The 27,801-nt window shown below is 44.9% G+C and overlaps 1 protein-coding gene across 2 annotated transcripts in view; it reads left to right on the plus strand.

Annotated features, from left to right (window-relative positions):
* The window catches only part of TMCO4 (transmembrane and coiled-coil domains 4), a 572,429-nt gene that overhangs the window by 315,013 nt on the left and 229,615 nt on the right, over positions 1-27,801 (plus strand). For both annotated transcript variants that reach the window (XM_086921564.1, XM_086921566.1), the window contains exons 10-11: positions 1,209-1,345; positions 19,811-19,895. In XM_086921564.1, coding sequence (XP_086777690.1) covers positions 1,209-1,345; positions 19,811-19,895 — 222 coding nt within the window. The remainder of the gene's footprint in view (positions 1-1,208; positions 1,346-19,810; positions 19,896-27,801) is intronic.

A 27,801-nucleotide genomic window follows, 5' to 3' on the forward strand; every position in this document is an offset into this window, starting at 1 on the left:
TTGGGAGGCAGGGAGATATGATTGCCTCATCTGGATTGCAGGTATTGCTCGATGACAGGGTAGGCTACCCCCATACTTTCGTTTGTTTTGGTGAAGTTTTAAAATCTCTGTTATCTAGTAGGATTTCTGCCACCTGCAAGCATATTTTGTGCAAACCCCCCTGTCTGGCCCCAAGGAGGCAGAAAGGCCAGTTTGGCCCTTTCAGGGTGGGGCTTTGGCCTAATGCGAGGGTGGCACACCTGCACCTCTTTCTTTTGCCCAAAAGTAAAATTCATAGTGTCTAGTGGGCTATATGCCCGTTTGGGGTGGCAAATTGGGAACAATCATCCTCATTTAACACCCCCGGAAGGGTCACTGAAGTATAGAAAAAATTATGCAAAAAAATAATAGATTGAATGCTTGAATTAATCTCAGTCACTGGTAAATACTTAGCCTGTATCCCAGTCCTTCATTATTTTGCACACCATGCCACCTCAGTTTGGACCCAGCCATATGTTAATCAGTCTTGACCTTGCATCAATAGGAACTGTTGTTCCCGAACTGCCAGGGCTGGTCCTCCCACAAGCAAATCAAGACCAGTTTTGCCCTGATTAGGGCTGTTCAGTCGAGTGTAGCCTGGTTCCAGTGCAACTTATGTCTGGGCATACCCTTGCCACTTAGGGTGGTGCATCAAACACACAAAAGATGATGGGAGGATTGCTTGCAACAACTCTAAAGACTGGCAATGACTCAGGGTTAGCATTCCAACCCATTGTCCTTTTGCCTACCATACCACCACAGTTTGGACCCAGTCGTATGTAAATCAGTCTCGACCATACTCCAGTAGGAACAGTCCAGCCCTAATTGCCAGGCTGTGCTGGGTGCCCACTTTTTTAAATGTGATACACTGTGCCACATCTACCTAGTCTGTTGGCATGTGCCCTGTTTGTTGGATGTGATATAATGTACTTGATGTGTAGTTGTGGACCTCTTGTTTTTGAGAGTGATACGTTGTGTATTCTCTGCCTGGTTTATGTTGGGTGCCATCTCTAATTGGCTGTGATCGACTGTGTCTTCTCTTCCAAGTCTGTTGTTGGACCTGTGCCCCCTCTGTCTGGCTGTGTTGTTGTGTTTCACTGCCACGCCAGATTGTTTGTGCTACTCAGCAGTATATGATATTGTGTGACCTCTCTTCTAGATGTTGATGCTATGTTCTTCTCTGCTCTCAGGTATTGTCACCGCTTTGACCTGGCCAGCATCCCTACTCACTGTTGCCAGTGTCATTGACAACCCCTGGGGAGTGTGCCTGAGCCGATCTGCCGAAGTTGGAAAACACCTAGCTCATATACTGCTGAGCCGACAGCAGGTAATACACTAAGGATGTTTTTTAAATAGTCTGTTGGGTGTGTGTGTATGCAAACTGCAAAACGGGTTCATTTTCAGAAGTGATGACTCAAATGCTCATCCTTCTGAGATTGGTACAATACGTTCCAATGTTAAAAACAAAGTTAGTTAGCCACCTAGACATTCTGCGGGTAGTATTGTGTGTCACATTAATATAGCATATTTACTATTGTTATCTCGGTGTATTATTTCTGCATGAGAGTCATGTCATCTGGGTGCCCGGACTTATGTATTGTGTAACAGCTGCATGTGCCAAGTGTTCTGTTCTGTATGTTGTATGAGTGTTATGTGTATTCGAAAAACATTCTGAATGGAAGCAGCCGAAGCAACGTTTTATTTTTTCAAGCTGTATTGAAAATAGATTTTAATTTTCCTGTTGTCTTTTCCCTGCACATCCTCCATCGTCTATCAGTATCCATGGCTCCATTTAGTTACTAAAGAAAATGACCTATTATTTAGTGTCAAAGATCTCTGTCATCATTTCTTGGTGTCTTGGGTAAAAGGTGACAGTACTCTGTGTCTCTAAGCAATTATATCAGAGCTGTTTACAAAACTCCAAACCCTGCACTCAAACGGGATTCTGGTCCCAAAGGCAACGCCATTGTGATGTCAGTCAACAGAGCGAATGAGTGTCCAGGATTCAGGGTACTGGTGTTATGGAACCAGTTGGGGGCTTTAATGTACAAGTCAAATCCAAGGTAACGTATTACTAGTGAATGGGTACCCACAGCAGAGTGAATTGGGGTACTATCGTTTTAGGCCTGTATTATCTTAATAGCTAGCCATGGCCCTGATATCCCAGTTGTGGCATTGTGCCCCACTCACATATGCTCATTATATAATTAGGTGATCTTTAGGGGATAGATGTACCTTTAAGTAATAATATAAGCTGAGGCATAGGGACTAGCAAGACGATGTCAACAATTCCGGAATCAGGGTGACTAGCTCTAGAAAGCCTATTTGGGTGGGAGAGAAAATCTCCCTGGTTTCTCTAAAGCTCTAATTGATCATAACGGGATCCCCAACCTTATGTCGTGACTATATGCACTTGTAGAGAGCTGCTTTGTATTATTATTTAAACTTGTGAAAATACATTTTATTGTTGTCTTTCCCTTGTGCTTCCAGTATTGTCTATCAAAGGAAGGTACTTTATATAGTGTCAAAGCTTCCAGGTTTTGTCAAGGACAGTGCAGGATCCCCACTTTCACAGAAGCAGAGCCGTGTATGTGGTAAACATATCAATTGGGTGGTGCACACAGTCTTCCCCTGCTAGCTTGAGGGTTCCAGTATTTATCATACTTTGGGATTACTGGCAGGAACCAAGAGTGAGGTAAGCTGTCTTCAGAATTCAAAGGTTTCCTCAAAGCATCGTCTCTGAGATATCTCAATGAGTGCGCCTTCCGTCATTTGTTAAACATATTCCTCAAATCAAGCCTAATTTCATCTTCTTGCATTGTCATATCTTTCTATTGCCTTTCTGGTCAAAACTGTTGAAGTGTTTTTTATATTGTACTTGATGGCCACAGCCAGGTACCGTGCTGCACACAGCACAACACATTAAATGGGGTAATGTTGGATCCAACAATATTGGAGCAAAATTGTTTTGTCAGAGAAGCTGGTGTTTTTATTGCAGCCTATGACGTCACTACATATAAGTGCAGCGATTGAAGAACAAACAATATTGAGATTATGTAAAGGATCGGGGGGGGGTGGAGACATTAAAGATGCCAGAAATAGAGTAGTAGGACAGGACGGCCTAGCTTTTCCAGGCTATAATGTCTTCCTCCCAGCCTTATATTCTTACCCGCCATAATTATTTAAGAAGTCATCACAATTGCTGCTGTTGGAGATTCAAAGGCTTTTACTCTTGGGAGCAATTCAACTGATGCTCAATCATAAAAAAGGCCTGAGGAGTCTAGGTAATCACTTGAACGTCCAAGGCCCATCCATATCTTTTTCAGAGAGGAAGAGTATCTGTCAGGCTTTGCAAAGTTCAGCCTGACAGAGACAGACACTCTTCTTGGTCAGGACGGCCAGGCGACTTGTGCTAAAGGTTCAGGCTCCTCGCTGCCTGAGCTCAACTTTACCAGGCTGAGAATTTAGATAGCCATGTGTGTGTGACCTCCCCACCCTGGCAAAAGTGGCTTGAGGCCCTCCCCCTCCTAATGAGGAGAAGCATCACTGATTGCCTAGGACCTGGGCACTTCAGTTTTGAGCCCTGAAGTGCCCAGGGCCGAGCATCAATCGGGGACACATAGTCACAAAGTAGGGTGAGGTCAGCAACTCTCAGAGAACTCATCCCACTCTGTGATAAGGTCAGCCAATGGGGGAAGGCAGCAGTCCCAACCCTCCTTGGACCTCAAATGCTTTCCTCTCAGAGCAGCAGGACCGGTACGTTTTCTGATTTTGAAACTTTTCATGCGTGCGTTTGTGGGTGTATAACTGTATGACTTTGTTGTGAGTGTGTGTTGTGAATGGGTGTGTGTGTACACGTTTGTGAATGCATGGGTGTGAATGAGTGTATATGTGTGGCCTATCCACCACTCTCCCTGTCAAAATTGCCAGCCGCCACTGCAGTTGACCCCACATTAGGCCTATCTTGGGCCTTAAAAATGCTTGCTTTCATATTCTGATCAATAAAAATCAATTGCAGTATCGCAGGTGTGTACGTAGTCAAGTCAAGTCAAGTCAATAGATTTATATAGCGCGCTACATACCCAGAGGGTCTCAAGGCGCTTGAAGAAGGGTGGGGAATTACTTGTCAAATATCCACGTTTTGAGTTGCTTTCTGAATGCTAGGTGGTTCTGAGTAAGGCGAAGGTGAGTGGGAAGTGAGTTCCAAGTTTTAGCTGCTAGGTAGGAGAAGGATCTACCTCCCATGGTGGTTTTGTTGATGCGAGGTACAGTGGCAAGGGCTTGGTTGGAGGATCGTAGCTGGCGGGAGGGGGTGTAGAAGGATAGTCGTGTGTTGAGGCATTCGGGTCCGATTTCGTAGAGTGCTTTGTGTGCGTGGGTTAGGAGCCGGAAGGTAATCCTCTTATTGACGGGGAGCCAGTGGAGGTTTTTCAGGTGACCAGAGATGTGTTCTTTACGCGGGATGTCTAGTATGAGTCTGGCTGAAGCGTTCTGGATGCGTTGGAGTTTTTTCTGGAGTTTTGCGGTGGTACCGGCGTAGAGGGTGTTTCCGTAGTCCAGTCGGCTCGTGACCAGAGCGTGGGTGACCGTTTTTCTAGTTTCGGTGGGGATCCAACGAAATGTTTTTTTGAGCATGCGAAGAATGTTGAAGCAAGATGAAGAAACGGCGTTGACTTGTCTGTTCATCGAGAGTGAGGAATCCAGGATGACGCCCAGGTTCCGTGCGTGGTCCGTCGGGATGGGTGCTTTTCCAAGGGCCTCTGGCCACCAAGAGTCATCCCAGGCGGAGGGGGAGGTGCCTAGGATGAGGACTTCTGTTTTGTCTGAGTTCAGTTTCAGACGGCTGTGCTTCATCCATTCGGCTACTTCTTTCATTCCTTCGTGCAGGTTGGTTTTGGCCGTGTTAGGGTCTCTGGTGAGTGATAGGATCAGTTGAGTGTCATCAGCGTAGGAGATGATGTTGAGATTGTGTTGGCGAGCGATGGCCACCAGGGGGCTCATGTATACGTTGAAGAGGGTGGGGCTGAGTGAGGATCCTTGTGGTACGCCGCAGATGACTTCAGTGGCCTCTGATTTGAATGGTGGAAGGCGGACTCTCTGGGTTCTTCCGGAGAGGAACGAGGTGATCCATTCCAGTGCTTTTCCTTGGATTCCGACGTTTCTGAGGCGTTGTAAAAGGGTGCTATGACAGACCGTGTCGAAGGCTGCGGAGAGGTCGAGGAGGATGAGGGCGACTGTGTCTCCATTGTCCAGTAGAGTTCGAATGTCGTCTGTTGCTGCGATGAGGGCGGTTTCAGTGCTGTGTTTGGCTCGGAAGCCGGATTGTGAGGAGTCGAAGGATTTGTAGGTTTCGAGGAAAGCGGCGAGCTGGTTGTTGACCGCTTTCTCGATGACTTTGGCCGGGAATGGAAGGAGTGAGATAGGGCGGTAGTTTTTGAGTTCGGTGGGGTCAGCTGTGGGTTTCTTCAGGAGGGCGCTGAGTTCGGCATGTTTCCAGCTTTCCGGGAAGGTTGCGGAGTTGATGCCTTCCATTAGTCTTGAAATCTGTTCAATAGGTGTTCTCAAAAGTGCTGACAGTAATCGTCACCTCCTAACCTTCCCCATCTGCTTAACAAAGCGTGGTTTCCAGAGGGGATGTGATCATAAAAAAACCTGCATTTGGTGTGCAGCTTTCTTCACAACATAGATTTTTCCATAAACATCAAAGGTTTCTGCTTAATTCCTTTCCAAAGATTTCTAGAAACATTTACTACACCGGCAACGCCCTATACTCCATTAAAGAGAGGAGAGGCACTATAGCTGATGGTTGGCCACTACATGTTGAGACTTCTGATATTGGCATGTGATTCACTTGACCCACCTGAATATGAGAGCTTGACAACACCACTACATTTTTCGTCTGCACCAGCTTCAGGAGTCAAAATTTAGGAAAATAACTCATCACCAGAGATTTCCAGCCTCATCAATTATTATTAATTTCACCCTCAAGTCACTTTCATAACAATGACATCTAACTCCACAATGTGGCTGGTGAGCTCCCTAACAAGATTGTGTTCACTCCAAGAAATGATGCTTCATATAAATTATCTTCCCTTCACAGGAATTGTCTGGGTACTAAAATAATGTCTTCCTAATCAGCAGAAAAGGAATACCTACATCCTTGACGGGAGGGGGGCCGGGGGCGAGGATGTGGAAACAGCCAGTAACAATCTGACCAAACGCATTATGGAGGCATCGGACTGCACAGCCCCTCTTTGCCGGAAGAAGCTGGGCTGCCGTACTCAGAGAACGGCCCGTGGTACAAGGATGAGTTGCGGGCAGCTAAGGCGGAGTGCAAGCGCTCAGAGAGGCAGTGGCGGGTGGCTTTTAGGAGGCAGGTCAAACAAGAATATTTAGTAAAGAGGCGCATTTACCATGGGAAGATTAGGAAGGCTAAAGCAGCCTACTATGCTGATAAAATCAGGGAGGCAGAGAATTCCGCGAAAGAATTGTTCCTGATTTATAAGACTCTTTCGGTAGGAAAGTCCGCCGTTGCACCTGGACGTGCAATCGTATCACGGATTTCTTCGCAGAAAAAGTCTCTAAAATATACTCCTCCTTCCCCAGCCAGACCATGGCAGGATCCGAGTTTGTTGAAGCTCCTAGGGAAACCAAGGACCTACATGTGCTGGCAAAATGTATTACTCCTCCTCCAGATGTGCTGATACAGATCTGTAGGTTGGTAAAATCAGGCTCCCCCAGGGACCCGACATCCCCTAAACGTTTGGCCGATAGCCTTCCGCTTTTGGAGCCCTACTTTAGGCATCTACTAGATGTCTCCTTTAAGACCCATACCGTACCCAAAGATTGGAAACAGGCGGTAGTGCTCCCCCTGCAAAAGAAGCCAAACATTAGCTTCGAAAAATTGGAAAATCTTCGCCCAATCTCCCTTTTACTCTACATGGCCAAAGTGGCGGAGAAAGCCGTGAATATGCAGCTAGTGGAGTTTGTGGAGGAGGCAATCCGCCTTCACGATACTCAGTTCGGATTCCGGCCCGGCACTCCACGGAGTTGCCCCTACTTAGGGCAGTTGAGACCATGACGCAGGGGGTGGATGAGGGCCAAACTATGGCCTTGATCCTGTTGAATCTAAGCGCAGCATTCGACACTGTAGCTCATGCCATCTTGCTACAGTATCTGAATGAAGGTGGGATCTCTGGTGCTGCGTTGAAGTGTATCCAGTCCTTCCTGACAGACAGAGGTTTTCAGGTCAGACAAGGAGACTACTATTCGAGAGTGGTTAATTTGGGTCAGGGCGAGCCCAAGGGTCGTCCCTGAGCCCAACTCTTTTTAACCTGTATGTCTCCCCAGTGGGTACCATAGTGGAGAGTCATGGGCTTCGCATAGTGTCGTATGCCGACGACACGCAGCTGGCCATCTTCCTATCGCGCGCGCCCAGTCTTGCTGCAGAGAAATTTAGAGTTTGCATGCAGGAGTTGGCAGCCTGGATGTCTACCAACTGCCTAAAGTTAAATGGCAAACAAAACAGGTGATGGACAGAATGTGGATCAATGTCACACATTCACCCCAGTCCAAAGATCTGGGCCCAAATCCATCGTTTTTTTGCACTCCACACCACCCTGGGTTAGACAATGGCGATATGCAAATCAGCTCTGACCCTGTGCCCCATGGGAACAGTCCAGTCCGAACTACAAAAGCCATGTCCTTCCAAGAACGGAATCAAGCATCCGAGGACCGGACCGGTTTCGAGGTAACACCTCTCATCAGCCCGGCTAGCTTGACTCCAGTGGTGTGGAGTGCCTGGGACCCACGTCTGAGCATCCCCAGCGCACTTATGGCGGAATTTGCAAACAAAACAGGTGATGGACAGAATGTGGATCAATGTCACACATTCACCCCAGTCCAAAGATCTGGGCCCAAATCCATCGTTTTTTGCACTCCACACCACCCTGGGTTAGACAATGGCGATATGCAAATCAGCTCTGACCCTGTGCCCCATGGGAACAGTCCAGTCCGAACTACAAAAGCCATGTCCTTCCAAGAACGGAATCAAGCATCCGAGGACCGGACCGGTTTCGAGGTAACACCTCTCATCAGCCCGGCTAGCTTGACTCCAGTGGTGTGGAGTGCCTGGGACCCACGTCTGAGCATCCCCAGCGCACTTATGGCGGAATTTGCAAACAAAACAGGTGATGGACAGAATGTGGATCAATGTCACACATTCACCCCAGTCCAAAGATCTGGGCCCAAATCCATTGTTTTTTTACACTCCACACCACCCTGGGTTAGACAATGGCGATATGCAAATCAGCTCTGACCCTGTGCCCCATGGGAACAGTCCAGTCCGAACTACAAAAGCCATGTCCTTCCAAGAACGGAATCAAGCATCCGAGGACCGGACCGGTTTCGAGGTAACACCTCTCATCAGCCCGGCTAGCTTGACTCCAGTGGTGTGGAGCGCCTGGGACCCACGTCTGAGCATCCCCAGCGCACTTATGGCGGAATTTGCAAACAAAACAGGTGATGGACAGAATGTGGATCAATGTCACACATTCACCCCAGTCCAAAGATCTGGGCCCAAATCCATCGTTTTTTTGCACTCCACACCACCCTGGGTTAGACAATGGCGATATGCAAATCAGCTCTGACCCTGTGCCCCATGGGAACAGTCCAGTCCGAACTACAAAAGCCATGTCCTTCCAAGAACGGAATCAAGCATCCGAGGACCGGACCGGTTTTGAGGTAACACCTCTCATTAGCCCGGCTAGCTTGACTCCAGTGGTGTGGAGTGCCTGGGACCCACGTCTGAGCATCCCCAGCGCACTTATGGCGGAATTTGCAAACAAAACAGGTGATGGGCAGAATGTGGATCAATGTCACACATTCACCCCAGTCCAAAGATCTGGGCCCAAATCTATCGTTTTTTTGCACTCCACACCACCCTGGGTTAGACAATGGCGATATGCAAATCAGCTCTGACCCTGTGCCCCATGGGAACAGTCCAGTCCGAACTACAAAAGCCATGTCCTTCCAAGAACGGAATCAAGCATCCGAGGACCGGACCGGTTTCGATGTAACACCTCTCATCAGCCCGGCTAGCTTGACTCCAGTGGTGTGGAGTGCCTGGGACCCATGTCTGAGCATCCCCAGCGCACTTATGGCGGAATTTGCAAACAAAACAGGTGATGGACAGAATGTGGATCAATGTCACACATTCACCCCAGTCCAAAGATCTGGGCCCAAATCCATCGTTTTTTTGCACTCCACACCACCCTGGGTTAGACAATGGCGATATGCAAATCAGCTCTGACCCTGTGCCCCATGGGAACAGTCCAGTCCGAACTACAAAGGCCATGTCCTTCCAAGAACGGAATCAAGCATCCGAGGACCGGACCGGTTTTGCAGTAACACCTCTCATCAGCCCGGCTAGCTTGACTCCAGTGGTGTGGAGTGCCTGGGACCCACGTCTGAGCATCCCCAGCGCACTTATGGCGGAATTTGCAAACAAAACCGGTGATGGACAGAATGTGGATCAATGTCACACATTCACCCCAGTCCAAAGATCTGGGCCCAAATCCATCGTTTTTTTGCACTCCACACCACCCTGGGTTAGACAATGGCGATATGCAAATCAGCTCTGACCCTGTGCCCCATGGGAACAGTCCAGTCCGAACTACAAAAGCCATGTCCTTCCAAGAACGGAATCAAGCATCCGAGGACCGGACCGGTTTCGAGGTAACACCTCTCATCAGCCCGGCTAGCTTGACTCCAGTGGTGTGGAGTGCCTGGGACCCACGTCTGAGCATCCCCAGCGCACTTATGGCGGAATTTACAAACAAAACAGGTGATGGACAGAATGTGGATCAATGTCACACATACACCCCAGTCCAAAGATCTGGGCCCAAATCCATCGTTTTTTTGCACTCCACACCACCCTGGGTTAGACAATGGCGATATGCAAATCAGCTCTGACCCTGTGCCCCATGGGAACAGTCCAGTCCGAAATACAAAAGCCATGTCCTTCCAAGAACAGAATCAAGCATCCGAGGACCGGACCGGTTTCGAGGTACTGGGGTAGCTCAGACTTGGGTCCCAGAGCCTCCACACCACTGGAGTCAAGCTAGCCGGGCTGATGAGAGGTGTTACCTCGAAACCGGTCCGGTCCTCGGATGCTTGATTCCGGTCTGGGAAAGATATGGCTGTGTAGTTCGGACTGGACTGTTCCCATGGGGCACAGGGTCAGAGCTGATTTGCATAAAGCCATTATCTAACCAAGGGTGGTGTGGAGTGCAAAAATCGATGGATTTAGGCCCAGATCCTTGTACTGGGGTGAATGTAAGACATTGATCTACATTCTGTCCATCAAATTGTTTTTTGTAATTTTCTCCCTGAGTGTACTGGGGTAGCTCAGACGTGGGTCCCAGAGCCTCCACACCACTGGAGTCAAGCTAGCCGGGCTGATGAGAGGTGTTACCTCGAAACCGGTCCGGTCCTCGGATGCTTGATTCCGGTCTGGGAAAGATATGGCTGTGTAGTTCGGACTGGACTGTTCCCATGGGGCACAGGGTCAGAGCTGATTTGCATAAAGTCATTATCTAACCCAGGGTGGTGTGGAGTGCAAAAAACGATGGATTTAGGCCCAGATCCTTGTACTGGGGTGAATGTAAGACATTGATCTACATTCTGTCCATCAAATTGTTTTTTGTAATTTTCTCCCTGAGTGTACTGGGGTAGCTCAGACGTGGGTCCCAGAGCCTCCACACCACTGGAGTCAAGCTAGCCGGGCTGATGAGGGGTGTTACCTCGAAACCGGTCCGGTCCTCGGATGCTTGATTCCGGTCTGGGAAAGATATGGCTGTGTAGTTCGGACTGGACTGTTCCCATGGGGCACAGGGTCAGAGCTGATTTGCATAAAGCCATTATCTAACCCAGGGTGGTGTGGAGTGCAAAAAACGATGGATTTAGGCCCAGATCCTTGTACTGGGGTGAATGTAAGACATTGATCTACATTCTGTCCATCAAATAGTTTTTTGTAATTTTCTCCCTGAGTGTACTGGGGTAGCTCAGACGTGGGTCCCAGAGCCTCCACACCACTGGAGTCAAGCTAGCCGGGCTGATGAGAGGTGTTACCTCGAAACCGGTCCGGTCCTCGGATGCTTGATTCCGGTCTGGGAAAGATATGGCTGTGTAGTTCGGACTGGACTGTTCCCATGGGGCACAGGGTCAGAGCTGATTTGCATAAAGCCATTATCTAACCCAGGGTGGTGTGGAGTGCAAAAAACGATGGATTTAGGCCCAGATCCTTGTACTGGGGTGAATGTAAGACATTGATCTACATTCTGTCCATCAAATTGTTTTTTGTAATTTTCTCCCTGAGTGTACTGGGGTAGCTCAGACGTGGGTCCCAGAGCCTCCACACCACTGGAGTCAAGCTAGCCGGGCTGATGAGGGGTGTTACCTCGAAACCGGTCCGGTCCTCGGATGCTTGATTCCGGTCTGGGAAAGATATGGCTGTGTAGTTCGGACTGGACTGTTCCCATGGGGCACAGGGTCAGAGCTGATTTGCATAAAGCCATTATCTAACCCAGGGTGGTGTGGAGTGCAAAAAACGATGGATTTAGGCCCAGATCCTTGTACTGGGGTGAATGTAAGACATTGATCTACATTCTGTCCATCAAATTGTTTTTTGTAATTTTCTCCCTGAGTGTACTGGGGTAGCTCAGACGTGGGTCCCAGAGCCTCCACACCACTGGAGTCAAGCTAGCCGGGCTGATGAGAGGTGTTACCTCGAAACCGGTCCGGTCCTCGGATGCTTGATTCCGGTCTGGGAAAGATATGGCTGTGTAGTTTGGACTGGACTGTTCCCATGGGGCACAGGGTCAGAGCTGATTTGCATAAAGCCATTATCTAACCCAGGGTGGTGTGGAGTGCAAAAAACGATGGATTTAGGCCCAGATCCTTGTACTGGGGTGAATGTAAGACATTGATCTACATTCTGTCCATCAAATTGTTTTTTGTAATTTTCTCCCTGAGTGTACTGGAGTAGCTCAGACGTGGGTCCCAGAGCCTCCACACCACTGGAGTCAAGCTAGCCGGGCTGATGAGAGGTGTTACCTCGAAACCGGTCCGGTCCTCGGATGCTTGATTCCGGTCTTGGAAAGATATGGCTGTGTAGTTCGGACTGGACTGTTCCCATGGGGCACAGGGTCAGAGCTGATTTGCATAAAGCCATTATCTAACCCAGGGTGGTGTTGAGTGCAAAAAACGATAGATTTAGGCCCAGATCCTTGTACTGGGATGAATGTAAGACATTGATCTACATTCTGTCCATCAAATTGTTTTTTGTAATTTTCTCCCTGAGTGTACTGGGGTAGCTCAGACGTGGGTCCCAGAGCCTCCACACCACTGGAGTCAAGCTAGCCGGGCTGATGAGAGGTGTTACCTCGAAACCGGTCCAGTCCTCGGATGCTTGTTTCCGGTCTGGGAAAGATATGGCTGTGTAGTTCGGACTGGACTGTTCCCATGGGGCACAGGGTCAGAGCTGATTTGCATAAAGCCATTATCTAACCCAGGGTGGTGTGGAGTGCAAAAAACGATGGATTTAGGCCCAGATCCTTGTACTGGGGTGAATGTAAGACATTGATCTACATTCTGTCCATCAAATTGTTTTTTGTAATTTTCTCCCTGAGTGTACTGGGGTAGCTCAGACGTGGGTCCCAGAGCCTCCACACTACTGGAGTCAAGCTAGCCGGGCTGATGAGAGGTGTTACCTCGAAACCGGTCCGGTCCTCGGATGCTTGATTCCGGTCTGGGAAAGATATGGCTGTGTAGTTCGGACTGGACTGTTCCCATGGGGCACAGGGTCAGAGCTGATTTGCATAAAGCCATTATCTAACCCAGGGTGGTGTGGAGTGCAACAAACGATGGATTTAGGCCCAGATCCTTGTACTGGGGTGAATGTAAGACATTGATCTACATTCTGTCCATCAAATTGTTTTTTGTCATTTTCTCCTAAAGTTAAATGGCAGCAAGACGGAGGTCCTCGTGGTGGGGGGAGGCCCGTCGGTGTGGTCGTCAGCATGGTGGCCATCCTGTCTGGGGATGACACCTACACCGTGTCAAGAAGCCAAAAATCTTGGTGTATGGCTTGATGCTGACCTCACATTCGGACCCCAGATTAGCCAAGTGGTGGGGGTATGCTTCGGTGTCCTAAAAAGCCTACGGAAGATCCTTGATTTGCTTCCTGTGGAGGCCCGTAGAACACTGGTGCATGCCCTGGTAACGGCACAACTGGACTACGGCAATCTGCTATATCTGGGGGCGACGGGAAAGAACATCAATCGTCTCCAGGTACCGCAGAATGCCGCGGCCCGTTTGGTCTTGAGATTACCCCGAAGGTCGGCCTCAGGGGGAGCGCTCCGGGCACTTCACTGGCTCGGATGGGGGGCAGGTCCTTCCGGTATCTGGCAGCCAGAAGCTGGAATGGACTGCCGTCGGACCTGCGCCTGGAGCCATCCGAATCCAGATTCAGGGGGAAACTTAAAACCTATCTCTTTATCCGCTAGACTTGCACTGTTATTGGTCGCCTGATTCTGTCGCTTCCACTTGTCACAGCGCGGGGACACGCCGGTGCGCGTAACCAGGCGCTCTACAAATCTCCCTATTATTATTATTATTTTGATAACAACATAGCAGCCACATTCTCATTGTAGAAACATAGTTGTTCAGCATTCTCACTTGATGGTTTAAAACTAAATATTTCTTGCAGCATTTCACCTTGATGGAAAACACTACCAAGCAGATTACATCATACTTTGACTGATACATGACATTTAATCATTTAGTTCTCAAATCAGCCTTCAGCAAATGAAACCGGTCTCCAAACAAACCTGTTGGTGACAAATGGCAGTCACAAGTGTCCCTGGTTTGCCTTTTGTCTACATCTGGATGAAATGCTGAGGTGAATCACACCATCTGGTTTATACAATGGAACTTCTGTATGACTTTCTGCCAGCCAACTCTCCTGATAGGCAGGACTCTTCACATGGTCAGACATTCCATCAACCATGAGATGGTGTTCAAAACTAGATTCTTGCCAAGGAAGTTTTGTATTTCAGATCTGATTGAGCAGTATGACAATATTTTCCTATTTTTTTTACTGATCTCATGGTTTAACAGGGGCAACTGATTTTCCATCTCTGTATCTTTGCAGAATGTGAAAGCTTATATCATGACAATCAAACGTGGTCACAAATAGAACCCATGGCATACGTTTTGTAGCTAGTTCCTTAAGTGGTTTTGTCATCTTCAATCTGGATGTTTTGAAGGAATTGCATTTTAAGCATGTGTCCTCTCCCAGGGAATCTTTATTCAACCTGAATATTTACAAATTTCATTACGTTCTGCTTGATGACTCTCTTTAAAAATCATCCAGTCTTCTCATCACTTACAATGGTCACAGTGTAGATAAGAGAATGGTGAAGGATACTTGTAATGTGTGTGGATACCATTCTGCATTTTGAAGACCTGTTAGATAAAGGTGGTCAATCTTTCCTGAGATTTCACCTTTATTCACACCACACTACAACCAACATACAACTTAGGCAGCACAAGCAGCATTTCAGGGGGGTTGTTTCATTTGTGGAAATTTGTCAGTGGTTGTTGCACATCTCCATTGGCAGGAAACACGTTGTCCTTACTCACAAGACTGATTCCTGAAGGATATTGCCCAATGTGCTGCTTGTGTTTCATTTAAGAATGGTGTTGCTGTGCAAAGTGGGGATTTTCCTTATCGTATTTTAGCCTAATGTTTCCCAACCATAAAAAACTATTTATTGGGGGCAGTGGTGTACATCGTTGTTGTGAAGTTGTTTCTACATTTGAAGATATGCATTACATTAATTAGACTCATTGTTGAAGGTATTTGATTGGTATCGTAATTAAGAAACACAATGTACTGTTTGAACTTGTGACATCTGTTCTTTTTTGGTTAGCTGGTTAATTATTTTTGGTTGCATTTGCACTTACAAAATTATACTTATAATTCACATTTATACTTATACACCACCTTAAAATTCAGATAACTGGTACACACCTCAATCACCACTCTACATTACCTATAACGCACCCCTTCGCCATGCACTACCTAAACCCTTGCATTTAAAAGACGTTAGATTATGAGAAATCACTGCATTAATAACAACACTTATGACATCTCAAATTACCTGATTAGCCTGAACACACTGCATGGTACAGTGGCGAGTTATAATTATTGTTCTGCTGCAAGTGAAGTGAGAAGACTGTGTACGGAGGAGCGCGTGATATCAGAATTTTAAGGGGGTGTGAAAGTATAATTATGACATATAGCTTTGTAAGTGGTGCTTAAATGATAAATAAAATATATACCTATAACTGTAGCATTTCTAATGTTTGTGTAGTTTAAGTTGGGTTTGTATACCAAACATAAAGAACGTTCTCCTAACTATCCCTAATCTTTAACCTTTATTGTTCTTTTTGTGAATTTCAACTTTTCTTTTTTAATTTTAGTAACAAATATGTTATATATTGGTACAGTTTAGTGGTATGGAGTGTTAAGTGGAGTGTAGTAGAATATAGTGGCGGATAGTATTATAAAGTGTACTGTGGTACAGTATATTTTAGTATACTAGAGTGGAATAAAGTGGATTTGGTTATACTGGAATGGTGTACACTGGAATGGCATACAACTGAGTAGTGTAGAATGGAGCCACATATAGTGGAGTCGCGTACGCCGTACACTAAGTTGGATAGAGTAGAGTGGCATATATTGCAGTGGCATAGAGTGCAGTGGTGTACAGTGCAGTGATATACAGTGGGATAGCATAGAGTAGAGTGTGGTAAAGTGGGGTTACATCCTTTAAATATTATAGGGTGTATTAGCTTACACTGTAGTGTCATACTGTGGAGTGTTGTATAGTGTAAGGACATTTGAATGGCATAAAGTGGAGGGTGCTACAGTGGAGTGGCTTAAACTGGAATAGTGTATACTGGAGTAGGGTACAGTGGAGTGCCATACAGTGAGTGGTGTACAGTGGGCTTAAGTAACGTCGAGTGTCATAGAGTGTAGTGTGGTAAAGTACAAATTGCGTAAAATGGACTGACGTATATTGGGGTGCTGTACAGTGAAGTGGTGCAGAGCGGAATACTGTACACTACCGTGGTGTACATTCTAATAGGGTGCAGTGCAATGGTGTATACTGAAGTAGCCTAAAGTGTAGTGTCATGCAGTGGAGTAGTGTACAATTAAGTAGTGTTTACTTTAATAACATAGAGTTTACTGGAGTTAAGTCTTGAGACGTACATTGGAGTAGCATATTGTGGAGTAGCCTACAGTAGAGTGTGGTACAATTCAGTAGGGTTAATTATAGAAGCATAAAGCCTAGTTATGTACACTGAAATGCCGCTTAGAAGAGTGGCTCAGAATGCAGTTTTGTAAAGTGAAATAGCATACAGTATATTGTGGTACACTGCAGTGATGCATTTTAGTAGAATTTAGTGCCATACAGTGGAGTGGCGTACACTGCAATAGCATATCATAAGGTGGGACCTAGAGGAATAGCATGTCGTGGAATAGTATAAATTGGAATTGCGTACAGTGGAATAGCGTACAATAGCGAGCAGGACAGTGTAGGGTCAACCAGTAAACTGGCATACACAAAAGTGTAATGGAATACAGTGATGAACAGTACAACAGTGTAGAGCATAGCGGTGTAGAGTGGAGTAACGTACAGTGGAATAGCGTACAATTTTAATGTCATATACTGGAGTGTCGTAAAGTGGTGTGTGTAAATAAAATGAAAGGTACAGTAAAGTTATGTGAAAACGTGAATGCTGTATCCGAAAAATACCAATTTTATTACCTAGATGTTTCTTTTTCTGGCTGTATATATAAATAGTGTATGTAATTGTAAAAATATACGTTGTATGAAACGTAGTTATATATTATGCTATGGTATACCATACAAAGGTCACAGTATTCCACAGTACATGGGGCTTAGAAAAGTTGATGAGCTTATTTGATGGGTGTGTTTACCAAAGGTAGAAATCAGCCATGTTGTTTTTATGACAAATTTACATTATTGTACGGTCAGCGTTTCGCTGACTTGTGGGTTAAGGTGTTGTATATAGTTAACAAGTTTTATTATTGTTAGCAATCTATCACCACTTTAATTAAGTAGTAATAGGTTAAGGTTTTTGCTTTAAAAATTGTATATATGCTCGACCTATGGATATTTAAAAATGTTATACCTTAATACCTTTGCACATGTTTGAAGAATGTCAGCACGTTTTAGCATAAAAGTTATGCGAGGTCAGCTGACCGGAGAAGGGGGTGAGGAGGGGGTGGGGTAAAAAAAATGCAGGTCCCAAAACGTGCTTAAATCAAATATATTGAATATACACTTTTACATTTTGCATTTCCCGAAAACGGGAAGTCTTATTGTGTTTAAATTTGGCAGGATTACATGTTATGGTGCGCACATGTTTATTTTGTGTAGTGCAGGTGAGTAATTTAATTATTTTATACGTTTTAATGTATTTAAAATTAGTAATATTTGTTATTGTGGTATTTTTGCAAAATGTAGGGTTATTTGGCGATAGTATCACTGTACATAGTTATCACAAGTCATTAGTTGTTTAGGTAATCATTGACTTTACAGAAGTTAAAGGCAGGCATATTGTTTTAGTTATACTTTCCCTGTGTTGTGCGTTACACCTTCTGATGTAGGTAAGTAATAGGTTTAGTATTTGTACCCTGGCTATTAAAACTTAGTAAAGTGGTAATAAGTAGAGCAAAATATGTATACCGTTCTAGATATTTCTTTTAAAAACTACAAAGAAGGTTGGGAGTACAGAGGTATCCCTCAAAAATTGTTTACGGTTAACATTTTTGTTTATATATATTTCTATATTTTTATACCAGTGTACGGTGAACTGTGGTTTTTTTTAAATAGCATGGTAATTAGTACTAATTAACGCTTTACTCTGTACACTTTTTTGTTCATTTTTAAAGATGTAAGTAGAAACACTTTAGCACATTCTTATTATAATACAGTGACTTTTAGTGTATTTTCAATTTTTTTTGGGCACAGAAATATATGTATATAAACTTATAAATATTATTCCCTACCAATTACCACTTTACTAAAATACCAAGCCTAATACTTAACTGCATTGAATAGCATAACGCAGAACACAGGGAAAGTCAAGGTGAAAGCAAGATGGCTGCCTTTAACTTTTGTAAAGGCAGGCATTAGCCATTTAACTAATGACTTGTCATTGCTTTATACCTTGGGAGTACCACAGTACTACTGCGGCCACAGATATACCTACATTAAAAAAGTAAAAAGTATGAAATACTTACCCTACTTACCTGCAGTACCCCCACAGAATCATTTGCGAACCATAATATATAATAATTTCAAATTTCACAAAAGCCGACTGACGTTTTTCATGCTTCACGAAATACAAAAGTCTATGTAAAATGCATTGGATTTTATGCCTGTTTTGAAACCCCCACCCCCTTTTTTTTTTTCTTTGCAACCCCATTGATCAAATGAGGCAAAACTTTCATTACTCTAAGAAGGAAACTGGGGCAGTAGGTCTGCAAAGTTTCGTGGACATTCGTATTACAGGCGTGCAAAGTTCTTAAGGGACAAATAATCAAAAAAATCCCTCTTTCTGATTACCCTAACTGTAACTACGGAGTGGCAACCGAATAATCAGTAAATTAAAAAAAATTGTTTCTATCTCAAACGGTTGAAAAGTTACTAATGATGCAATAGCACATGTTGCCTCGTGATGGAAGGCCCTTTGAAAGGCCCTTTGCAAAGCTGGAAGGTCAACTTTCTGTTGCTTATTGCTAAATGTGGGTGTTAAATTGGTACTACTTGGATGCAACCGGTGCCCAGGCAGTGTTACCAAGTTTAAAAATGACAAATAAAAGTGGAATACAATTACAAAACGTGCCGCATTATGCCGCATAATTTACCTTTTCTTGTTGAATAATTTACTCAACCCTACCACATAATTTGGCGTTCTCCTGTCATATAATTCCAGTGGCCCTGATATATATGTGTGGGTATATATACATATTGTTTTAATCTGAAAAAAGGAAATTCACCAGTTCTAGTTATCTCACGTAACTACAACTTGTGCCCAACATAAATACATGAACCGAAGTATATCATAGTCATTGTGGCTGTTGTTTTTTGATGTCCTAGTTGCTTTACTTACTTTATAAGGGGTTCTCTGTTTTCTTCCATGTTTCAATGCACTGTCGACCTGGGTTCTTGTGGTCATCGTTCCCCTTATATGGGGTTCAGAGTTCTCCCACCCAGATCCCTCCATATTCTTCTATGGAGAGCTTCTCCCCTTGAAACTTCATGTTCTCATTCCATCCCTTTTCTGGTCCAGTCCCCAACTGCGCCTCTGCACCTGAAACCACCAAGAGCTCAGTGTCTCCCAATGACATTAATGATATCTCCTATTTAGTACAGATTATCCTGCACTAGGGGTGTTTTGTTTCCCTCTTCAATGGAGCTCTGTGTCTCTCCATTGAGTACTATTACGCTTCAGCTGAGCTCTAGTTTCCCCTTCGACCTGGGTGCTGTTACCCCACAGGGTTTCTCCTGGTGCCATATGCTTCTTCCAGGTTCCATGCCCACATGATCTACCCTGTCCATGTCCTCCTAACCCAGTACTGTTTGTCACAATATATCTTTCTGAATCATGATTTATGTCTCCTCTCTCCCAGGGAAAGAGGCCTGTTACCCTAGTTGGCTTCAGCCTGGGGGCGCGAGTGATCTACTTCTGTCTGCAGGAGATGGCTCGAGAAAAAGGTAGGAGACCTGCTTAATGGCTTCTTCCAGTAGATGTAGCAGCATGTAATATGCAGCATGTACACCTTAATATTATATTAAGACAACGTTGCGAGTTTGCAATGACTAAGAGTAGTTGTGGTTATAAGGCCACTGATGGTGGGATGGTACAAAAAGAATCATGAATATGGTTTTCTCTGGGATTGGGCTGAAGACTCACTGTAAGCAATCGAGCATCCAGCATTCTACGGCCTGTTTTGAAATCAGGCTGGACACTGTCCCTAGGGTATTAGGAAGTGGCCTTTCTTGGACTAGATATCTGCCTGCGTTTCCTTTGGAGAGTTTGAACTGCTAATGTGGCATTGGTTCAGCCTAGAGCAGTCTTAATGAGGGGCAGCCAGGGCATTTCTTCACAGAATATTTGCTTCTTATTCTGCCATGAACTATCAGATTTGGGAGCTGGTTTGTCCTGGCAGAGCAATGTCATGTGGGCTGTGCAGGGACATTTCAGGTCCAGAGAGCCCTTGGTATAGCTCATTGAGTTGCCAGATTTAGAAAGATCAACTCATTGGTGAGCTACATTTTGATTGTCTGGCTGTGGAGCTCGAATCAGTTCATCAGTGCCTGCTGCTTGCTTGTAATTCAGTGTGGAGAGATTAAAAAGTCTAGAAAACCACCTCTGGCAGGAGTACAGCGGAGATTTCTGCCTGGGTTAAGGAGGCTTACCTTAATGCCCCAAGGCCAAATGTGCCTCCCACTCCAAAGGCTGCTGAAATTGAGTGTTCGCTTTTGTCTACTGGAACAGAGCACTCTAGCGAGTGCAGGATGAAGAGTGGACCTCCCCCTGTGTGTGTGTGTCTGCTCATATATGGCTGCTTATGCCACCCTAAATAGGTGCGATTGTCTGTTCTTCTGTGGAAAGATGGATGTAATTGTATGTTTTTGTGAATGCACGTACAACTATTTGTGTATGTTCCTATATTTATGCCTCTCAGAGAGAGTGTGTGTTTGTGTGCGTGTTTATGCCCACACACGTGGCCATAATTCTGTGTTACTCGCACCTCTGGGGTTATATGTTAGTATGAACATGTATGTAAATTTGTGCTTGACTTGGGGTTATGGGGTACCTTGGCAAGGTGAAGTGCAATTTAAATACTGGAACAACGTGTACACAGCATACCAATGTAGGGTTTACTTGCATGGGCATTGTAGAAGCTGGCACAGCAAATCACACTTTGTATATTGTTGTGTTAAGGAAAGTGGCATGGCAGTGTGTAATTTATGTAGAGAAGCAATGTTGAAATTGTCAAGGACTCTTCTGTATTGTAGAGTTGGACAAAATGAACACTGATACAGCAATGTGTATTTCATTTACTGTGTCATTAAAAAACCTTCACAGTAGTGTATGCTTTAAATACTGCTACAGTGTGTAACCGGCATGGCATATGTGTTTTACATACTGTGTTAATGAAGAAATGTGAATGTGTCTATATGATGCCAGGTTAATGTTGACATTGACATCAGCTCTAAATAGATGGAACTCTGACTGAGGTTTAAAAACTCTATTTTCAGTAAACTAAAACAAATGAGTAACCTGAACCATAAGGATTAGTGCGGGCACCCTGATACTGCCCCTGCACAGTGAACACACAAACACAGTCAGCGGACTTCTGATACAAAGAGTAGCTCCTGTTTATGTGGGCAGAACCACTTCTATACTGAGTTATGTGGCATATTGGTTATTGCACTTGTTGTACCGACAGCAATGGTGACTGAGTTATTCAGGATGGCTAGCAGTACTGTCACTGATGGCAGCTCACAAGCAGCACAAATCATATCTATTTCTAGTTGGTAATACTGTAAATGTGTTGCATTTATAATTGGTCATGCTGGCGAGAGAGTTATGCTTTGTTAATACCTATTTAATGTAGATAAGACTAGTTATATTAAAAGTCTGGATTCTGTTAACCCCTTCGATGCTCATGGCGAGCTCAGCTCATCATGAGGCACAGTTGAGCTGTGCTGATGACGAGCTGAGCTCGTCATGAACAATGGGAATAAGCATCGTGCAGCACAGGAGGGGAATTGCTGCAGCAGCGATGGTGTTAAGGACTCAGTGGGGAGCATTATGCTTCTCTGTTTTATTGTAATGACCCACCATGGAGCTGGAAAAAAAAACTCAGACTGAGAAATCCCCTCAACCAGACATCACAGATAAAATGGAAAGATTTCCTGTGTGGAGAAAAAACAGACTTTGTAGTATGCATCCTTGAGGTCCAGAAGAGCTCCCGGGTCTCCTTCACCCTGAAGGTGGATTTCTTTCAGTTTGATGTGGTGCCAGACTAGCAGGTGGTAAGCTCTCTTATGTTTTATGTCTTGTCACAGCCTTTGTTCTTTTCTGGGACCAGAAAAGTTTTGGTGATTAACCCTACCTGGGGATGGCTTTTCTTCGCAATGGCCGCCCTTACAGTGAGATCCACAACTTCTACCAAGAGTAGACTCTCTTGTAAAAACAATAGAATGAGTTAAGGCCAGCTGGGACATAGGCCACCATCAAGTGTACTTTTTTCCCACTATCGGGCAAAGCACGCTATGCAACCTCCTATATTTCAATAGAAAGAAGGGAGACTTCCATGTTGAGCAAGGACCTCAAATCCTCAGTAGGTTCTTGACTATGTCCCCTTGCTCAGGTTGGAAATCCTGGATTGTTTGTAAGAATGTATTAAAAACGTTTGTGCACTAGAAATATGCTCTGGCTAACCAGAGGTCTCATCCACAAGTGGAATTTTACAAAAACTCAAAAATATTTTTGATATTAGACTGGACAGTAAATGTGCTAACATATTTACTCGTAACCGTACATAGTTGATGAAGAACAATCTGTGAGAAAGCAGTACACCTCTGTGGAAGTCATCACAGCATTGCCAATTTTGGGTCCACTTTAATAAAACAGTTCTGCACCATTCTGTAGCGATTGTGCAGTTTACATTTCCGAGGAAGGGTCTGGCCCTTTGTACCCAATCTCTCAGGATTCTGGGACTTATGACCGCACTGGAGAACGTATCCCCATATTCCATCTCAATGATCTTTGTAACTCCCCTCCAAGTACAAGAATCTATGCTGGTCAGAACTCGTCAGTCTCTCCAATTCCATCACAGGGTAAAATTTGGGGATTTGCTGTTACCTTTGGTTTGACTCCATGCCTTAGCATTCTGCCATAAGGTGGTTGCATGCCTTCGTTTACAGAGGTTTTGTAAGCCTGTTTTGTGCATATGTTTTCTCTTTGGGGAGGCATTCATATCAAGCAAAATTATCTCCTCATCTTGGTCTATACAGGATCATTGTCTTCTAGACGCTTTTTGTGAACATGTGAGTAATTTATTGGATGATCTTGTGTCAGCTTGCATCTTTTTAACCTGATGCATGGGTACAGCTCTTATGGCCTCGCAGTCTGCATCTGTGGAGCTCTGTAATAAGTATTGCCCTAACCTCACCTTCCATGCATCAAGGACCCATTATCTCATCTCAGCTCCTCCTCCTTTGACCACTTAGTAGCTTACTTAGACCGATGCCCTGACAACTCCAAGAAAACGCCATACAGTATTAGACTATCAGTAGCTCGCTCACATTTCTACAGAGCAGAGGCTACCATATCCCTATATAATAATGGGATCCTCTCCTACAATCTTCAAATAGCAACCTAGAAATAATGGATGAAATCTTCACTATCATCAAGAATGCAGTGCCACTAAGGATTCCTCCCCCTCCCAATGCGGCACTAGCTCCTCTGGCATCTCTCGGGAACCCCTAATAGTGCCAACTCTTGCCCTAACCATACACAGCCCCCTCTTCGTCGCCATCACCTGCTCCCCCACCTTGACCCCCTCCTCCAATACCTTAGATATAACACGTTCTGCGTGGACCGAAGCTCACCGAACCAGACGGTATTCACACTGCTCCTTTAGAACACCAAGCAGAGGTACATAATCCTGGCGCAAACACCTCTCCCACGACTATACCCCTGTCTTCAAAACTCACAAATGCGGGTCCCCCTTGTCCTCCCAGTATCTCCCGCCAGGGCCCATTCGTCAAGCATATCAGAGTCCAATTTTCCTAACATGATTAACAACATGTCTCACATGACTCTCATTCAGCACTCAAACTCCTCACTTTGCCCTCTCCCACCTAACTCCATCCCCACCCAGACATACCCTCCGCTGGGTCTCCTTGACTAGCACAACTCCTTCACCATGCCCAAGACTTCCCTTTACCAACTGGCCTCCAGCCCCACACCATGACCACTTGTTTCCACGCATCTCTGGAATCAAGACTAGACGATATTTCACTTAACCTTCAACTCAAGGCAGAACTACAGAGCCTCCCAAACATCACCGCAGAACTGGTGATCAATCAGAGGCCCAACAGGTCTCAGATTAACTTCACTTTTGCCCACACTGCTACTTTCTGCGCTAAGCTGCCTTCTCACCTCTCTTACTCTCCTCACCAGAGTTGGAAAACCATACCCTCCCCTAACGCCCCTTCTCAGCCCATGAGACTGAACGAGCAACTAACTGACAGTGACATTCACACCCTGCTCCTTACTTATAACACTACTAAAGATACTGACACGTACACTCTGGGTCAAATCCAAACTATCCCTGCTAACCCACACAGAGACCCTAGACACCATACCAGAGCCATAAACAAAGTCAATCTTAGGCCTATTAACATCACACAGTCTCCCCCAGTTTGCATCACTACTCACCTGAAATGCATGCTCCTAAACTGCGGATTGGCTGTTAGACACGCACCAGATATTTCTTGTCTCATCCTCACACATTAATTTAACCTTGTTATCCTTACGGAACCATAGCTAAACGATGACTCTGCTCCTATACTAGACTTACTAGTCTCCCCTAGTCACAACATAATTAGACTAGATAGAGGTAGCAGACCAGGCGGTGGGGTCACCTGCATCTACTGTAACACTCTCAGTGAATCTGTCACAAACCATTGTTCTTCCCACTTGTGAATACCTATGCATCGATATTGCCAGTAACAACAGAGTAATTTGAAAACTTCACACGATCTACCATCCCCTGGGAGACAACCTACCTTTTACTGAACAAATCCTGAAAGTCATCACAACCAACGCTGATCATCAACCTACTCAGATCTTCCTTTGGGACTTCAGCCTACACTGGAATGACTTGAATGATCATGCAGTGAACAGCTTTAAAACCTTTTTATCAGACCTTGAGCCGACCCACATTTTTGACAGGCCTACACACAATAAGGGTGAGTCCTTAAACATAATCATTGCGAAAATGGACACTATTTAACTGGAATCTATCGTCCCTTGTGACTGGACAGATCACCACCCTATCACCTTCCTCATCACAAATGCGGTGTGTTCTAAAAAGGCTCAACTAAAGAAACCTACACAATGGAAAAGAGGTTTGCGTAACATAACTGTAATGATCTGACTGCCCTCAGTAAGAACATCCTGACTCCCCAGGTGGACATGGTAGGTGTCCACGTCCTCACACATCACTACAATACTTCAATTTTAGTCATCCTATACTCGATTGCATCCTTACAACTAAAAAGAATGTCCACCAAAGTCTCTAAACCTTGGTTCAATGACAGCCTTAATGCAGAAAAACGCAATCTGAGACTAGCTTGGAAATTCTTGCCGTCCATTGATCACCTGAAATGCAGAAAATTAGTGAGGAACACCTATGATAAACGATTCAGAAGTTCGAAAGCTAATTTCTTCAGAACTCAACTAGATCTAGCTAGAAACCACTGTAAAAAACTTTTTGAACTAGTCAAAACATCAACCTAATCGTCTTAAAACGGGTCCGGTTATTCCACATATATTACCCAGCCTCCTTCATGGATAGCTGAGCCTGCTGGGCTCCCTGGGCACACCTCCAAAAACAATGTTTCTTTGCATACATTCACAACCCTCCATGAAAGCGACATTCACAACATTCTTACAGTGTTGAAGTCTTCAAACCATTTCGACACGTTATCATTGAATATCTTCAGGGCAATCAAATCTTCTATACTTCCACTTTGAACCAAGATAGTGGACCAATTGGAATTTTCCAAAACTCAAAAATATTTGTATATATTAGACTGGGTAGTAAATGTGCCAACATATTTACTCATAACTGTAAATGGTTGATGAAGAACAATCTCTGAGAAAGCAGTACACCTCTGTGGATATCATCAAAGCACCGACAATTTTGGATTCACATTCATAAAACAGTTCTGCACCATTCTGTAGCGAAACCGGGCAAGTCCTAAAAAAAGAAGTGGGGAGACTAACCAAATTAGGCAGTATGCAAGTGACATCACAGAGCGTGGCATTGCACGTGGCATGACAGGAAGGGGCATCACAACCCATGACCTAACTAGGAAGTGACATCACAAAAGGTGTTAACAGATCTTAAGACCACACACATATGTTTATCAGGTCCATTATGAGTCAATTTGAGCGCATTACGATATTCAAGAAACGAGATTCAGCATCAGAGTTGTGCCAAAAAAACGACACAACCCCGAAAGATTTTTATTTTATGTAGATGGGTAAGTGGATTACAACTTATAACAGAGAGATCATTTTGTTACTTGCAGTTCATAAATTGAATTCCTTCTAATATAGCACAGTGAGCTATGAAGGACATGCGACTCCTACACCTTTAATCCTGATTTATGTAATACATCCTGTACATTGATTTACGCACATATACTTTTTTGTAAATGTATAATGTGTATGTATGATACAAACGCTCTGACACCTTGGATTGGGATGAGTAGCTCTACGAAATAAATTTAAAATAATTGTGGTATTTAACGTATTTGTTTAAATACTGGGATAGGCAAACACACCTAACATCCTTACAGTGCAAACATATGTCTTATATGCAGGGGCTGAACAAAGTCAAAAGCATGCCTCTCTTAAGTACCTCTGAGGTAATACCAAGTTGAGAGCCTTTTTTCCCCCTCCATTGCATCTGCAGGTTGGTGTGAGGTTCCAGATGGCTCCCAGCCAGGATATGCAATAAAAATGAGACCGTATGGCCTCTAACCTCTGCCATTGTTTTGGGCACTGCTGGAATTTAAAATAACAAAGCACCCTCGCCTGCACTTTGCTGTATGGAATGAAAGCAGACAATGTGCAGGCGATGCTGAATGTCTTCTGGTGTCTGAAAATCACATCGGGCAAGTTCACTATATTTCTGTGGGTTGCAACTTCTTGAGAAGGTAGACGGCGTCCACCCTGTAAAAAGAGTGGTTAAACGCGGTCTACCAGCATGTACACTCGACTTGTGTCTTGGTCTTAAGCTGTAGCTCTGTTTTTAATGCACTGCCGCTAACGCCTTCAAGTTCCTCCACTGTGCCCCTCAAACTGAATCAGTTGTGCCAGTTATCTCACAAAGTTCTGCATAAAACGATGGTTCTTACACATCCCGTTAGCTGTGAGCTTTCCTTGAAACCACTAGATGGCTCCATCTGCCCACCTTCAGATCCCTGGGATCAGAAGGTGATAAGAAGTCAGTGGTGGCCGCTGCAAAACTCAAGTGGGGGAGAGTGAGACGGGACAGCCATTAGGGAAATATTTATAATTTTTCTTAAACGTACCTGTTCCGACGCTGCTGGCCGCCTCGGTGATCCTCTTCTCTCCTGATGGTTTCGCAGCAGTCCCTGGGACACCAACACAGGCTCCCCACCCAATTCTGGTGCTGCTCTAGCTAGCATGAGAGCAGCACCAGGATTGGTCTAAGCCGCTTGGTTTGCTGCTCAGACAGTGCCTGGGAGTCTGTGCTGTTTCTCCAACCCGGCTGTGCAAGACAGCTGGGCTGTAGAAACCCAAGTACACATAACGGTTTGGCCAGCAGTGCGCATTACAGTTTGG

The sequence above is a fragment of the Lissotriton vulgaris genome, chromosome 5 (assembly GCF_964263255.1).
Source record: "Lissotriton vulgaris chromosome 5, aLisVul1.2, whole genome shotgun sequence".
NCBI classification, from domain to species: Eukaryota; Metazoa; Chordata; class Amphibia; order Caudata; family Salamandridae; genus Lissotriton; species Lissotriton vulgaris.